The sequence below is a fragment of the Pseudopipra pipra genome, chromosome 5 (genome assembly GCF_036250125.1).
Source record: "Pseudopipra pipra isolate bDixPip1 chromosome 5, bDixPip1.hap1, whole genome shotgun sequence".
In the NCBI taxonomy this organism is placed as follows: Eukaryota; Metazoa; Chordata; class Aves; order Passeriformes; family Pipridae; genus Pseudopipra; species Pseudopipra pipra.
Window position 1 is genome coordinate 17,952,601 of NC_087553.1, and position 17,432 is coordinate 17,970,032.

General features: G+C 38.7%; 1 protein-coding gene across 2 annotated transcripts in view; it reads left to right on the forward strand.

The window, feature by feature from the left end:
- BRAF (B-Raf proto-oncogene, serine/threonine kinase) overlaps positions 1 to 17,432 on the forward strand; it is an 83,785-nt gene that overhangs the window by 14,458 nt on the left and 51,895 nt on the right. For both annotated transcript variants that reach the window (XM_064654723.1, XM_064654721.1), the window contains exons 2-3: positions 1,493 to 1,594; positions 12,288 to 12,551. In XM_064654723.1, the coding sequence (XP_064510793.1) occupies positions 1,493 to 1,594; positions 12,288 to 12,551 (366 nt within the window). The remainder of the gene's footprint in view (positions 1 to 1,492; positions 1,595 to 12,287; positions 12,552 to 17,432) is intronic.

The window sequence follows — 17,432 nt, forward strand, 5'->3', positions numbered from 1 at the left end:
TTTGCTGCTGGTTGCCAGTCTCAGCTTCAACATGATAAATTGATTGCAAGTTGAAAAGCAGGTTGACTTCCACAGTTGCCTCAAGAGAATTTGTGTACAGAATACTTGAGTAGCACACTCTTTGGTGTCCCCCCATACTCCTCTTTATAGTTTGGTTTGCTTGTTCCTGAGCAAACTATTTTTGCTCAACTGCAGCTTCTTGATGAAATCATTGTTCTGGTAGCTGTTCTAAAAATTGGTCTAGAAGTGAATCAATCATTAGTTTCCTTCAGGAAATTGCTGCAGATAACTGATATATAGAATTAGGATGGGGAAATAAGGTGGTGTGCAAAATGCAGTTTCAGTATTTTAGAGGGCGTTTATTCATGAACTTCTGAATTTAAGTAATAAAACTTGTTTTGATCCAACTTGGATTACATCCTATTGGTGGTGCCTACTTTAGAAAATGAAGTTATTTGCTTTTTTTTTTTTTTTAAGAGGTAGGTTGTCACAGTTTGTACATCCAGACCTGGTCTTGAGGCTGTATATATTTTAATCTGGGAAGTAGAAAAGAGTTAAACTGAAAAAGGCAATGGGAGTCTTTGAACTACCTTTGGAAGAAGCACTGTTTATGTAGCCTTCATTTCTTCCATCCTGGATCTAAAAACTGATAGAATAATTTTTTCTGATAGGTAGTCTAAAAACAGTACAGATGAAGAGTGATTCTCCTTTCTTCCTCCCTTGTGCTCAGCTATAAATTTCTGAATTTGCTTGGACTCAAGTAGCTTCTTACATCAGTGTAGCATTATTGCTTTAGAGGTTTGGGTTTGTGCTTTGCTGCTTTTTTAGATATAAATTTGAATTCATAATGCTGTTCACCTACAGTAGTCTACAGGTGCTAAAGTTAACTCTTTCAAGTTGTGCAGAATCAGTAGCAACATAAGTTGCTTCACAGGACAACGCCCTAAGTTGTCGCTGTGCACTAGAGGCAAATGTGTTTTCCAGATTGTGTCCAAGGTCTGTAACTTGCAGGGTAGACTGAGTAGAGAAGTCAAGGTGTAAAAGGTACTCTTTAAGATCAAAACATCCTATTCCCATGTAAATAGAACACTAGGTCTAGGTTTTGTGAGTGTTGTTTGTACATATCATTGAGGTTTGATAGAAAAACTCCTTCGCTAAACTTTGTGGTACTGTAGAAATTGGGTTGCAAAGTCTTGCAAGGAAAATACCTGATATGATCTTGATAAACAAGAGAAATAAACCATTCTTAGAGGTTGTTTATTCAATGGGGTCCTGAGTTTTAAACCCAAATTTGATTTTTCTCTGTTTATCTCAGAAGCACGCTATTACTGACACTGGATGAACAGGATACCCTTTTGCACTCCTTTATTGATAACTAAAATTTTTATTATGGACTTATTAAATATCGAGAAAATGTTTTGGGGGTTATTTGTTTTAGGACAGATTCTGCAGGGTCCTTTTGATGATTAAAAAACTTAATTTTCTCTTTTAGGTGTGGAATATCAAACAGATGATTAAATTGACTCAAGAACATATAGAGGCACTGCTAGACAAATTTGGAGGAGAGCATAACCCACCATCGATATATTTAGAGGTAAGTTTATGTGGCTCAATGAATGGTATGTTATCTTAATCTTATATGAAGCATCTTATGTTAAAACTGAGAATACCTGTAGTAAAAGAGAATATTTTCCTTGTGTATTACAAACTTAAGTCTTTTCTTGGAGATAGAGAGGAACTGTATGAGATTCCTGATACACATCAGTAGGGGAAGATCAGTGGTGTGGTCTAATAATTATATTGGTGCAACTAAAATATAAAGCATCCTTTTTAGGGGCCAGGGAGGAGAAGATTGTGTGTGTATAATAAAGTCATGCTCTGTTAAAAGCAAATATATACACATACACATGAAAACATATCGTAAGAGTAACTTTGCCTTTAAAGCAGTTGACTTCACTTTTTTCCCTTTGAAAAATGATCATGTATAATCCAAAAATTTCTGTTACTAGAAGGGAACTTCTTAAATACGTAAAATTGTGTGTGGAGTAATGTTTTTAAGCCGTGTTTAATTTGTAAGCTAACTACAAATTAAATGTCTGTATTCTTTCATCATTCTAGATGCATAAGTTGTGTTGATGTAGGGCCATTAAGAGCTTAAAGAACTGTATGCAAAAGTTACCTCTGTTAGGAATTGAATGGACATCACTTCCTTCAAACCTGCCCTTTTATTACTTCTCTCAAGTATTGGAATAACTGAAGGTCAACCAGATTTCTTTTGTAGTCTTTGTAATTGCTGCCTAAAGGTACTGGGTAATTAAAAATAAAGATCTCATTATTTGAGGTACTTCTAGCTTTTATCTTAATATGTCAGAGCAGGGCACTAGCTTGATTGTACAAATGTTGACATTACGTCCTTAACAGTTAAGGTCAAGTGAGGCCCTCCCCAGTTGCTTTACTTACTGCTAATGTGAAATGGGAGTATTGAATCACTGCTAATCACTGTTTTAACCACTCAGTGCTACATATAAGCATACCTCTGTTTTCACATGAACCAGTTCGTTCCATATGTCTGGATTTATTATTGCCACATGTATGTGGGATTCATAAGATCATGTATCAAATTGCAGTAACAGTGAGCTTTAGTCTGTAGTAAGTCTGGACTACAGGTAGTGAAATTGTCAGTTCAATGCAGCCATTTGTCACTTGCTTGTGTCTAAATTAAAACTGAGATTCAACACTGGAAGCTCTATGGTGGTTTTGTAGGTCACTGATAGGGGAGGGAGCATTTGCAGTCATAAATATGTACTGGGAGATGATTACGGCAGCATAAATGGTATGGTAAGTCTGAAAATAGTTGGTGACCATAAACCATGAAACTTAGAGTAGATTTGCAAGTTCAGTGGATCCATGTGCCACTGGTCTGAAACTGCAACTCTGGCTCATCAGCGTGGTAGGGAAGCTCTGTGAGGCAGAGCAGGATGTTCCTCTGCTGCAGTGAGTTCTACTGGATCGTGGAGCAGGTCTTGTGACAAGTGGTGCTGGTACTGAGTAGGGAGCCATGGGGAGGAAGGTGAAAGTGGCTGACATTCTGCTTTTTCAGTTGAGTTATCCCATGAGTCAGTGAGTCCTGGGAAAAGAGCCCATCGTAGTTGAAATGAAAAGCCTTGTTCTTACCAGCTCTTTGGTGTGAGGCCCCTCCACTTCCTCTGTTCAGGTGCCTGCAGTACTGGCAGTGACTAAGCCAGTAAGGAAATCACTAAGGAAAGGAAAATTTTCTGGTTTTGTTGGATTAGTTTGCCATCCAGTTAGTAGATTGAACTTGATGATGATGAAGTCCAGTGAGCTGCAAAGCTGCGCTTGAGGTTAGGGAAGGGGAAGAACTTGCAGCTTTTAGCCAAGTGTGAGAGAGGAGTGGAACTTCTCTTTGGATGGTCATTAGCATAGATTAGATCATCCTTAGATGGATTTATTAAAGTGAACAGCATTAAATGCTGCAGACCTGTAATTTGTTTAGTGTGTAGATTTCCTGTGGTAGAACTAGTGTGAAAGAAAGAAAGAAAGAAAGAAAGAAGTAGATTACTGAATGCCAGATACAGTCAGAAGCAAGATTACTCTATACCCTTGACTTTTCATTTCATCCCAGCAACAGTTGTCTAATGTGTCCTTTCTGTGCCTTTTCCATCTTTTGACTGCTTTTGCCTCGGTCAAGACAGGGGTTGCTTTCTATTATCAGCATTTCCTTTGCAACAGTTTATCTGAATCTAACCTGGCACTGCTGCAGCTAATGTTTTGACTTAGTGTGTTCCTTCACCTGTCAGAAAAACTCTGGTTGCAGCATAGAGGGACAAAGCTATATGTAAAAAGCTCTGATTGTAGTGTGATTATGTGTGAAAGAATATGTTTATGTTTGCCCCTAGGAAATGCAGAACTAAGGAAATATGAAGAAAAAGAACAGGGGAGTGTGTAGAATACACATACAAAGTTTAAGTGGTTCAGTAGGTAACTTGTCTATCTCACATCTGTTAGAAATAGCAAACTTCTCATGTACAGAGCTACTGTGAGATATCAGGCCTGTGACTTCCATGGAGGAGCTTCTTTCCCCTTAAGCTTTTATGTCTAGTCTGTGTCTAGGTCTTGGTGCTGTGGTCTGTGTACTCTCACCAAAGTCCTTAAACAGGAAGGTAACGTTTAAAGACTAGGGGAGGTGCTTATGCTCTGCCCATCCTCATCTGCTCTCTGTATTTTTATTGTTTTGCCAGACTCGTTTCTGGCTGTAATGTGTGCCCTGCTTTTACCCAGGACCTGTATGGGTAATTTTGCTGGTGTGTAACTTGAACTGCATCATCCCTTCCCTTTGTTTCCTCAGATGGTTTGGATTGGAAGGGACCTTTAAAGGTCATCCAGTTCAAATCCCCCTGCAATGAGCAGGAACATCTTCAACTAGATCAGGTTGCTCAGAGTCCCATCCATCTTGGCCTTGAATGTTTCCGAGGATGGGGCATCCACCAGCTCTCTGGGCAACCTGTGCCAGTGTTTTACCACCCTCATTGTAAGAGTTTTCTTCCTTATGTCTAGTCTGAATCTACCCTCTTTTAGTTTAAAACCTGTTGCAACAGGCCCTGCTAAAAAGTCTGTCCCCCTCTTTAGTATAGAGTCCCTTTAAGTATCAAAAGGTCCTTTAATTATTAATTAGGTCTTGGTGAAGGGTTTTCTCCTCCAGGCTGAACAGCCCCAGCTCTCTCAGCCTTTCTTCATAGGAGAGGTGCTTCAGCCCTCTGATCATCTTCGTGGCCCTCCTCTGGACCTGCTCCCACAGGCTGTGTCCCTGTGTTGGGCCCCCAGAGCTGGATGCAGCACTCCAGGTGGGATCTCACAAGAGCAGAGTAGAAGGGCAGAATCACCTCCCCCAACCTGCTTCTTTTCGTGCAGCCCAGGTTGGCTTTCTGGGCCATGAGTGCACTTTGCCAGCTCACGTCCAACTTGTCATCCACCAGTACCTGTGCTGCAGGATTGCTCTCAGTCTCTTCATCCTCCATCATCTGTATTGATATTGATTTTAAAGTCCTTCTGCTGCTCTGATCTCTCTGCATCTCCCATAACATGTGAGCAACTCTTAAGGACTTGTGTAAATTGTGGCAGTTGATCATCTCTTGAATGCTATCAGCAAGCATATTGTCATCTTCTTTTGGCAAAAATTGGAATTAGCCAAAGCTAATTGCTAGGTACATACCTGCAGATGAACACTTTTGCTTTCATCCATGCTACCTTTCACTGTTGCAAACTTCTAGTTTTATTGTAATGCTTTCTGCAAAACCATGGGTTTTTGTGTGCTCGTGACAAGTTTGACAGCTATCCATCCATCTTCTAGTGCATGGAGTTTCAGTACCAGAGGGTTTGTTTGGTTCTTTTGTACTCCTGTCTGGCTTTTACATCCTTCATTTCTTACACATCTAAGTGCTTGTGTTCAGAGAACTTGCAGCACCCCGTACACTGGCTCCTGACCCTGTGTTGGAGCTGCCTCTCTAGGCCTGTCAAGTAAAGTTGTGGTTCAACCTGGCAACAAAATTGCTTTTCAATTAAAAGTGAAAGGAAGGGGCGGGAGAAACAGAAGCTCATGGGAGAGCTGAAGAATTCAACAAGAAAATAATTCTGAAAATTGAGCATTGAAAGGGTATAGTAAAATTATTTGTGCATGGAATATAACACATACACCTCATTTAAAAATAAAAAGGAATTTATGCCTTAGTTACAGTTACTCAAGAAATAGAAGCTTTTGTTTCTGTGCTCATCTTAGAGTGAAAAGACAAAATTCTTTTTTCCCCCAGATCTTTTTTTTTTAAATTCAGGAGAGGGTGTCAATGCATTTTACATCAAAAGAACTTTAAAACTGACAGCTGTTGTTGCAGCCATCATTTCAGGTTTCATCAACTGACTATAAAAGAGGAATGATTTTATTGAAATATTGAAAGTGATTGACATGTGCTATGTTGAGTTCAACATATATTTAATTATTCCTGCAAGCAGGGGTACTCAGATTCAGGGCTATCTCCCTGCCTTGATCCATCACTCCTCAGTGATGGTCTTAAAAAGGTGACTGTGGAGCAGGGGGAGAGAGCAGAGCCTGCAAGCCTGGGCAGGTGACTTTGTGTGCAGCTGCCTAGGGGTGGAAAATGTAGTGTGAAGCTGGGGGGCAATGAGTCCCTTGTCTTGGTCCTCCCAGGGCAGGAAAATAGGGGCTGAGGAAAGATAACAAAGCTGAGAGACTTCTGAATGTGTCTACAAAGTACATGGGTAGGAAACAAAATGAGCAGAAGAAAGAACATTCGTCATTAACCACACAATTTTCTTCTAATTGTTATAATTACTAATAGGTTTGGCAATCTTATTGATGTTCTCTAATATGATTGTAAGAAAAACTTTTCTGTTTGTCCTGTCTGGAAGAAATAATAAATCTAGCAAGCAAAGGCTGTATTAAAATCCAAAAATGGCTTGTACCTAAATTTCTTTCTTGGATAACCCTAGTTCTTAACTGCATGCCCTTGTAAAAAGTTCCCTCTCCAGCTGTCCTGTAGGCTTCCTTTAGGTACTGGAAGGTGCTGTAAGGTCTCCCTGGAGCCTTTTCCAGACTGAGGAACCCCAGCTCTCTCAGCCTGTGTTCTTAGGAGAGGTGCTCCAAATATTGGAAGTAACTTCTTGACTCAGTAGATATAGAAATATCGTTAATAGCATTTTTATTTTCTTCTGGAAAAGAGGCTGCAGGAGTTTCTGAGTAGGTTTTACCACACTTTTGGAAGCACTCTGTATCTCAGCAGCTGAAAACATCAATGATTTTTGTCTTCCCACATAATTTCTTAGTGCGTTATATCAGTCCTTGAAGTGCTGTTTCTCAAAATACACAGTTTATGACTCACCATGGAAAAACCCTTTTCTTAAGGGTTTGTCTAAGCATTGTAAATATTGGAAATCTTTACTGCAAAGAAGGCTGCTATTGTGATATTGGGAAAACCTGGGATTCACTTAGGAAAAGTGATTAAAATACCCAGTTGCGTGTTCTTTGTGTCGGTCAAAATTTGTATTTCTTTTGTTTCTACCAACAAAATACTGCTGAAAAGGATAACCTGAGTTAGGGAAAGGAGAGTAAAGACTTGTGCATTGGCAACAAATGCTGTGTGCAGATTGAAATGGGTTGTACAGATCCAGACTGACCAGCCAGCTCAAACTTAGAAGGAGGGATCGTGCATAAATGACTTAATCAGATTTATTAGCCTTTGTAGACTCTTAATGACTGTTCAGGGAGGCTGTACCTACTTAAAATTTCCAATTGCACTGTGTGCCCTTTTTGCCTCAGTCATGTGTACAGTATTACCTACGAACACTCACCTGTGAGAACTTAATCGAACAGTATTGACCCATTCGCATGCAAATAGTTTTTTGTGTGGTGTGAGGTTGCATCCTGGACCTGTAGGTTACTCCAGGTAATGGTCCAAGAGTAAGCTGAGAGGTCTCTTGGTTGTTGTTTGTTTGTTTGTTTGTTTTGCGTGTTTTGTGTGTGTGATTTTGTTTTGTTTTTAATTTGGACTCCACACAAAATAAAACCATATACAAATGCATAGAATGATAGTGGTGCCAAAAGAAGCTCAGTCAGCTTTGTCTTGAAGGAATCATGCTCTTTCCTACTCATACTCTTGGAAGCAATTTAAAATGAGAATCATGGGTATGGTTGCCCCAACTACTGTGACTTTTTGTTTGTTTTTTTCCTAGCTTTCTCTTTTCCTGGGCATGTTTTGTTCAGAGTTGTTGCTGTTGCTGTTTTTGGGAGTTTGGCTGTTGAATATCAGTAGAGTATTTAATTCCTTATTCCTGCATATCTGAAGAATCCACTCAGGAGGTCAAATTAGTTAATTAAAGAAGATTTCCTCTTCACTGATCTGAAGTATGCTCGTTGCAACAGCAGGCAGATACAGTCTGAAACAGATCTTAGTGATGAATCTCAGGTTGTTTCAGACTGTGGTATTCCAGGAAAATGCTAACGCTGCATGCAGGCACTGGGAAACCTGGTGGCCCTCTGGGGAAATTCAGATTGATTTTTACCAGGCTCCTAACAGATGCTGTTCAAATATGTTAGACCAAAACTGGAGTGTCTAAAGTTAGACTAAGTACAGATTTAGGAGTCTTACTAAATGAAGAAATCATGACGTATGTTACTGTCTATCTTCAGCTCCCGTTTAAGTTAGTGGGATTTGCGTTTAATCAACAGCCTAAAAGGTCAGTCATCTTTTAAATAGAAACACAGTCTCAGTTTCAAAGACCAGGAACCTGTAGTTTAGGCTTGTAAGAGTCTTGCAGTGTGTATTATCTAAAATTGGTTGAGGAAGAGAGAGAGAAGGTAAAGCCAATTGGTCTGCTTGAGTTGAGATTGGCTTTCTAACCAGATGTGGTAGAGAGCAGAGAGAAGCAGAAATCATGTTTTGCTACTTGGGTTTCTCCCAGATTAATTAAGGAAAAAAAGTTAACTTGTTTCTTTTCATATCCCTACATGATGTTATTAGAGTGTATAGTCTGCTCATGCCCCAAGAAAGCAAATTTCAAATATAATATAAATGAAATGCAAGAAAAAGACCCACATACTTTTGAGAAAATCCCTTGTCCTCATCTTATCAAGAGAACTTTGTTGGCACATCTGTATAACATCTTTCAAATTCTGTTGACTTCTGAGGTCAGTTTTTATTTTGTCAATAGGTTGCAACATTTGGGAAGTAACTTTTAGGCTGCTGCTCCTGAATATATGCAACAGTTACAACTGCAGAATATACACAGCAGATATATGCTGCAGAATATACACAGCAGAATACAACAGCAGTTGTATTTTGGCATGTATACGTATTGTATATAAACATGCCATCTTGAAAGGCTTTAGTTGGACTTGGCAGCTTATCAGACCTTTATGCATTTTACTTAGATGAAGTCTCAGGAGTATTCTTGCCTGTATGAGACTATTATATGATGTGCATATATACTGATAGGCAATATTATTAAAATTAACTTTTTGTTCTATTTTTGATAGCCATTAAATTATGTGTAGATCAGCAGGTCATGCCAATTTGAATCTAATATTCAGCTTTTCAAGTATTTCACTTACCTTTGTGAAATACTGTAACTTTGAAATTCACACTAAATTGGGAGCCAGCTGAGCTGTCAGTGACCCCCCCTCATGGTCCCAGCAGCAAACTGCACACTGGGCCCAGCGTGAAGAGGGACCCAGCTCCTTGATACTTGTGGGGCTGCACTGGAGGGGTGTTTAGCATGGAGAAGAGAAGGTTCAGGAGGAATCTGCAGGCTCTTTCAACCTAAGTAGAAGGACACCCTCCTTCCAGACATTCACAGCAAAAGGGGAAGAGGCAATGTCACTTCTTAATGGGAATATGTAAACTGATGGGATTGCAGTCTAGATTTCATAAACCCTACTGAAATGCCTTTAAATCCTTGATTTAATGATCTTTTTGAATGTTAATCTTAATCTCTTCCATGCTGTAGATGCTGCACAAACTTAATTTTAATTATTTTTTTTAGTTTGTTTTTGAAAAACGCTGTCAGAAATAAACCTCATAGTTGACCCAGAAGTCCTTGACTGACTTGAAGGTTTGTGTAGGTGTTGATGTCTGTCTGCAAAGGTGTCTGTGCTGCTGCAGGTCTCTTGTACACAGGCCTACGCTGCGACATCATCTTTCTTTTAGCTAGAAATACTTGCCATAGGTCAGCTTTGCTGTTGTAGTACTCTTTGAATTAATTTGTCTTGACTTGGTGCTGTAAGCTATGTGAGGTCTATTGATGTGGGCCACCAGATGAAACCAATATTTCTCCAAAGTAATTAATTTTTGTGAAATGAGATTTTATTGGAGCTATTCTGTTTCTGCTGCATGTACTGTTACTCCTTCTGTATAGAAAGAGGTGGGGATTTTTTAAAGAGGAAAATATATTTAAAGTCTACCAATGCATTTCTAGTTCTGTTATGTTTTGCTATGGGATCTTCTGCTATGACACCAAATAACAGTATGATACGTGAGAGCTTTTGTCCTCATAAGAAGTGGAGAGCTTTTTGCAGAAGTTACTGGTATAGAACTCAAAGCCAGCAGCAGCTCCCAGCTTTCCATACTCACTGTTTATTCTCTTAAGATAAATCATTTGACTTTGAGTTTGCATTACTGACAGATCAAGCTGCCAGGGTAAACATTGTAGGATTGAGTATTTTGAAAGATGTGTGTAATTTTGTGAAGGAACCAAACCCACAAGTATCCGGAACCAGTGAAATGTTGCGTGTGTTCAAATAATATTTTGCAACGTTCATGAGAAAAGGAAGTAAGTATTTAGAAAACTATTGGTGAAATGGTAACAGTTTATGTTTCTTAATTTTTGTTTACTGAAAATTATTCTTGACACATGGAGCTTTTACTTGAATTTCCATGAAAAGTTGATCCTGGAAGTGGAAGAGACACACTTGTGTTACTGTACAGCCAAAAAATGCCATTATTTATAGTTGGGTAACCTTTCAGTTTACTTTTGACAGTAGAATTGATGCTAGAGTGAAAATGTTTTGGTTTTTAGTCTCAGAGTTTGGGGTCTATTTGTGAAATACCCTACATCTTCAGTTTTTAAAGGACATAGTAAGTAGTTTTCAGCTTCTGAACGTATGTCCATTTATTAAAGATGGAACCCATAAAATTTAGAATTTTAAACTGATCTTCACCACCCTTCATTAAAATGCTTTTCCTTTCTTAGTCCTCACTGTCAAATTATCATTTGCTTTGTTAACATTGTGGGGTCAATGATACATTTTGAGCAGAGGTTCATCCTGGGAGGATGCTAAACTTTCATAAAAAGCAAGGGACCAGCTGCTCTTTCACTCAACAAAACCAATTTGGTTTAGGTGACCCTACACATAGAATCCAGAGAAATAAATTCCTAGTAAAATGTAGTTCTTGTGCCTGTACTACTGAACGCTGGTTATTCTTTCTCTTGATTTGAATTTTTTTTCTCCACATGTAGACCTTGCAGACACTTGTTGGTTAGTTCAGTTCTCCTGTAACTTTAATTAGCAATATGTTATGCACAGAAAATTTTAGGAGAGCAAATAAATAAAAACAGAACCAAAAGGTATCTTTCTTTTATGTAAATATACTTGAAAATATAGTTGAAAAATTTATGCAACTTTGTATAGATCTTGCTATAGAGAAAAGTAGAAGATTCCCCACTACTTAAGTGTTAGGTTTGGAAGATATTTGTTTCTTCTTTTCTGTAAAGATCTAAACATGTGCTTGGCTAACACTGCCCAATAGCCAGTATCTGTAGTGTGAAACACGTTACTTAACTGATTCAGGTTTTTGAAGGTACTCTGTACTGAATGATGTACTGAAGGAATTGTTCTGATACTTGGATACACATCAAAATTTTCACGTTACGAAGTTGTGGGAAACAAAATTTAAAGAAAAATATATACTGGTTATGTGTTTGTATTATAGGTCTTGGCAGTAATGTTTGACTTGACTACATATAATAAAGACTTAATGGGAAAATTTAATAATACTGATTTTTTTTGTTTGTTTGTTTAAAAAACTTGGTCAGTGTGTAATTAGGTTTTACATAAAATTGTGGAAAATCAAATTGATCTTATACAGGTGTTAAAAAAGTTCTTTCAAAGAATCACTTTTATGTGTTTATGAATGACTTAAACAGGACAAACTGTGGTATTTTCTAACTGAAATTTTTTGTACTATTTGGTATGAAAGGACAGTGCTAGAGGGGGAGGATGGTGAACAGTGAGCTGCGTGAGTTATCAGATATAGATGGTAAAAAGCAGATTTGAGCTTTCTCTTAATTATTGCATTAGATGTATTTAGCTGTCATTCCAACGGAATGAAAAATTTATCTGGAGCACAGTAATTCAGCAACACAGCTGACAACATTTGGGGAAGATTTCTGTCTTTTTTTTTAAAGTGGTTATGAATTAGACTCTGTAGAGCAGGTGCTTTGAAGCTGTAACTTACAATTTCTTTTATCCATTGATCCATTTAATTTATTAAAACATTAGTTGTTGGTTCATAAGGTTTAAAATAATGTATCGAGAGCTGTTTCTTCATTGTGTCCTCCTGAAACATTTAAACAGACTATTGTGTTCATATTCCTGAGAAATCTGGTTTAGAAAGTGTTTTGTTTCATGTTTGTTGTGAATTTAGATTTCTGGTTTTGTCTGAGGCTACTCCGTGGTTAAAACAGCTGCTCTTCCTCCCCAGGCCTACGAAGAGTACACCAGCAAGCTTGATGCTCTACAGCAGAGAGAACAGCAGTTACTGGAGTCCATGGGGAATGGAACTGATTTCTCTGTCTCCAGTTCAGCTTCAACAGACACAGTTGCATCATCTTCCTCCTCTAGCCTCTCTGTAGCACCTTCATCCCTTTCAGTTTATCAAAACCCTGCTGATATGTCACGGAATAACCCCAAGTCTCCACAGAAGCCTATTGTTAGAGTCTTCCTGCCCAACAAGCAAAGGACTGTGGTGAGTCAGTTTCTATTCACATACTTGTAAGCTCAGTATTTCCTGTATCTCTCTCCCTCTGTATGCAAAAGTTAAGAGCTGAAAAAATACCTGTGTGGAGGTCAGAGAGGTGTCACAATCACTGTGCTCTGCAGTGCTCCGTTGTTTTGATCTGTTGAGTGTTTTCTACAGGATTAACACAAAAAAGTCCATTATAGCGGTAACGCAGAACAGAAAACTTTCAGGAGTTTTATAGCAATGAAGATAACTCCAGAAATATTTTTCTCAAGTCAGCTTTCTTGGATAAATAGTAATCTACCATTCTACGATGGTTTGGAAGGGGCAGGAAGCTCTGTTTCCTATATTATACAAAATTATTGATTAGTTTAACAGGCCAAGACTTGAGAAGTGTTTTCTGTGTTGTTAAAGTTACTGCAAGCCGTGAATGCTTTAGAGCAAGAACCAGCCTCCTGCAGCTGAGGAGGCCTGTGCAGAATCACTTGGGTTTGGTTTTTTTCTTCTATTCCTCCCCACTCACTGTGGTGTTTCATGTGAGGACCCTGATGGGATCAGCCCCATCCCAGTGTAGAGAACTGGCATGGGGAGGGACATTGTTGCTATTGGGAGGGTCAAGAAGTGTTGCCTGCAAACTGCTCAAAACCTGATGTTTATCAGCTTTGACAATGTTACAGTGATTCCTAAAGTCTTGGAAGAGCAGTTGATTTTTTGCTGGCTATTTAATTGTCTGCTGTAAGAGGGACTTTTTTATCAGTTAAGAGCTGCCAATTGAAGAGCCTTGATATGTGTTTTAGAATAATACACTACAAAGTGTGACATGTGAAATTACTGACAAACCATAGTCTAGGCTCTGTTTTGCAAGGCAGGACATACTCTGAACTTAGCAGGGGAGCTGTGTTTCCAGAGAAAGTGGGAAATGAATGGACAACCAGTGTCCATGTCAAAACAGTGCTTTCTGTAGCAGTCAGACAGGTATCAACTGTCTCTGGGCTGTGATTTCCATCCTTTCCCTACCCCACTAAACAAAAGACTCACAGTGAGGGCCGTTGTTTTCACCTGAGTTTTTTTAATGTTGCTTAATTGTTAAAGATATCACTAAAGATTGAAAGTACTATTTGATTTTGGACCTAGAGAATGGGAGTTTAATGTAAACTGTGACCACTGGGCAGATATATAGTGTCAAGCCAGGTGATTTTGTTGTCTGCCTGTTGGACTAAGTCTAGGCACATAGTACTACCCACATAGTGAAATCTGAAGAGAAGGTACTGGATTTTGGTTTCTTCATATGTCCCACCCTGTCTGGATGTTGCAGCAATCTTCTCCCCACCCCGACTTTAGCTGCTTTCAATTAATATCCACTTCTGAAAGAAAACCTTGTTAATATCCCAATAATATTTTCAGTTTTTACTTCCAATCACAGCTTCACTTCAGCAGGAGAGAAATGTTGTCAGATCCTAAGGACTCTATGTTTATTTTTGTCTGGAAATGCCATGACAGTTCTTAAACTGACTTAAAGTCACTGGAATTGAGTTGGTAATGGAGAGCCAACCTCATTATTTATCTTTGATCATACTCTGAAGCAGTCCAAAGTACTACAACAGCCTTCTGCTATTTGTTTAGAGCTGTTAAAAATGCAGGAAATGGGGGGGAGTTGCTTACATATCTTACATTTTTGACTAGCAACTGCCTTGTTACTTGAGAGTTGTCTACATGTTTTGTTCATTAGTAGTATTGTTTGCGTGTAGGATCAAGCAAATACATCTGTTGGAGTTGACTCCAATTAGAAACACAGTTTGGGGAAGCTGATGGAGTAAAGAGAAATGAGACCATGTTGTTCAGTGTAAGTGATTTTGGTGAAGAGGCAGTGTATCTGATGGGAAGTTTCTTCACGTGTGACATAAGGCAGAGCACTGGACAAACCTCTTCCTAACATAGGAAAGCCTGGCCAGTATGTGCTAGAGCCTACAGATGATGATCAATTAGCAGTTTGAAGTCAGCATTTTGATTCAGCTGGCTACAGGGCAGAGTTCAAATGTAACTTTTTTGAAAGCAAAACCAGATAACTGTCCTGGTTAGCTGGAGGGGATTCAAGGAATGAGTAGTGTCAAAAGATTTTTTTTTTTTCCTTGTAGCTGGCCTGGAAAGGGATAAAGAGAAGTTTTTCTCTGAACAACCTCCTAGAAGAAGCAACAGATTGTTTGCTCTTCTCTGGGGGGAGGAAGTTTTTCCCCCTCTAATGCAGAGAGATGTATATGTGTACTTCATCCTTTCTCAGTGGCTTGGGTCAGCTGACAAGTTACATGTCCTTTGGAGAAGGATTCCACACAGATGTGACCAGGAAAAGTCGGTGCAGCTGGGTTTGTTCTGTTTTGTTCTAGGCCAGAGAGAAGGGTGCTGAAATAATGAAAGATGATAAAAGTCTACCTAAGATGAAAAGTTGTTTTGCAGAACAAATTGATGAAGCTTATCCAAATTGTGGCAGAATTTAGGGAGGTATTAGTTCAAAACTTCTTTGGGCTAGGAATATAAGTGGCTGTGGTGTGGAAAGAAACAAATCTGCTAATTTGAGAAAGAGCTTTTGGGTGTGGAAGGAAAGTAAGAACTCTGATCTCCAGCTGGCTGCTGGAAGTCTGAGAGGTTATTAGATACTGAGATTTGGTGGAAGGGAGGTAGTCTTGAATGGAAGTAGATGACAGTGTGGTGTCATAAAAGCATGTTACATTATTTGCTGATGAGACTTTTGAGAGACTGCATGGAGAATGTAGGAGACAGAATGCAGTGAAAAAATTTTTAAAATGAAATGAAGGAGTTCCAGGCAGTGAGCATAAAAAGCTTTCTATGAGTATGAAGATTACAGGAATATGGTATTGGCATCTAGGATGGGATTTAAGCATTTTATGGGATTGCTTCTAGTTGTGTGATTTTTTTTTATTTTTTTTTTTTTTTCTTTTTCTTTGAGGTTTTGAGGGGAGTGTTTTTTGAGGACTTAGATAAAGTATCTTTGCATGTCTTTGGGATTGCCAATTCTAAACTGATAGGTTTGAGATAAGGAAAAATCCCCACTCCCAATTGTAAAAACAGTTTCAATTTTTACTCTCTTATACAAAAGTTGACAAAACAGTTAGTATTATTTAGGGATTTCTCCTGTTAGATTACTTGATCACTGCAAACATTAAAGCATTAGTAAGAATTTTTAGACAGTTTTCCTGTGGCTCATCAGTTCTGGCTGGTCCCTTGCAGGAAAGTGTTTTGAAACCTGGAATGGAATAAACATTTTGTGGACATATCTGGAGTATCTCTTTGTCACAGTGAAAGAGCACAAGAACAGGGCAGGCATGTATGATATTCTCTCTGTGTTGTCTTCCAAATTTGAGCTCTTTGTCACTCAGGAATTTCATGAGTTTAAGTGTTTTCTATTTGGAAAGCCTCTGTTCAGTCTCCATTAAACGTGTGCTATGGCTACTAGGAATTTGTTTCTTGTAGTAAGGCATTCCATGGGCATGGTTGTATGTGGTGTGAGTAATCATATTCTGTTTTGGCCTTTAAATCTGCCACATGCTACTTTATACTGAAGGAAATAAAAGCTTCTAAAAAAAGCCACTTGATATAAGGTATAGAAACAAGTAGCTAAAACTGGTCATAACTGCACAGAGGAACAATATTAGCAGATTTCTTATGTTGCAGTGAGGTCTGGTAGGAAAGAAGAGAATATGGTAGGGGGGCTTCTAACTCAAGTACTCAGTGAAAAAGATCATATAAGTTGCTTATATTAGTAGCCCTGAATGATTGTCATTACCCAAGAAATCCCTTCTGGCCAAGTACTTACATTTGGGGAAAAAACAGTCTGAAAGCAAATGAACAATCCTGAATAATAGTATGAGTTCTGGAGCGTGGGAAGTTATAGAAAAACAGTGTTTAGATGTAAGAAGTAATGGGCAGTTGAAAGGCATCAGGTGTGGATGGTTCTTGCTTTTCATTTCTGTGTAGTCTGTTGGTGTCTGCTGCACATTACCAACTGCCAGAGATGTTTGCTTCGTGCCTTCTGGTGGAGTGGCTGTGAGGGTGGTGAGGAGTCTCCACTGCTCTGCCTAGTGAGTTTATAAGGGATCCTCTCACAGCCCCACTGCCTGTTCTCTGTCAGTGTGAGCAAGGAGTGGATTTTGTCATTTTGAATTCTACTTCTGTCCACAGTGGTCTGAGTAGTGACAGTGAATCAAGGGGGAACAACAACAAAGAAAAAAGAATAGCAGATGCTTTTCATGCTTTGGGAAAACCTGGTGGCTTCCAAATACTTCAGCTTCCTGCAGATTCTTGAGGTCTAAAAACTTCCTATGGCAGCTTCTAAACCAAAAGTAATACTTTGGGTAAAAAAGAAGTTTCCCTTTTTTCTGTGTTCAACTATAGAAGATTGTGTGGGTTTTGGTTGTTCTTTGTTTTGCTTTTTTTTTTTGAAGTTTAAGAGCAATTAGAGGCGATTCATGTAAAAACTGCATAAATTTGGGCTAGTAAAGCTTTTCCACTTTGTTATGTGTTGGAATGCTTCACATGTGTTACATATGTATTGCAAAGTCAATGAAAGTTCTCAAAATGCAAATATGAGACTGAGGTTTTTAAAAGGGAGAATTTGTACTCTGAAGAGTTAGAGAAACTAAACAGGACTGTGAATGCTGTGTATGGGGTCAGTTCTTATTTCAAGTCTCACTCTTGTCACACCTTGGTTTATTACTACATCTGCCTTTTAATTAGGCAAGCAATCATGTGATCTCTGCAGTCATGAAGACTGGAAGAATCAGCTATTTTTATCCTATGTAAATTCTTAGCATAAATTAATTCATCATGCACGCACAACTGAGATCCTTCAAATGTTCTGCTTTTAAATCTGAT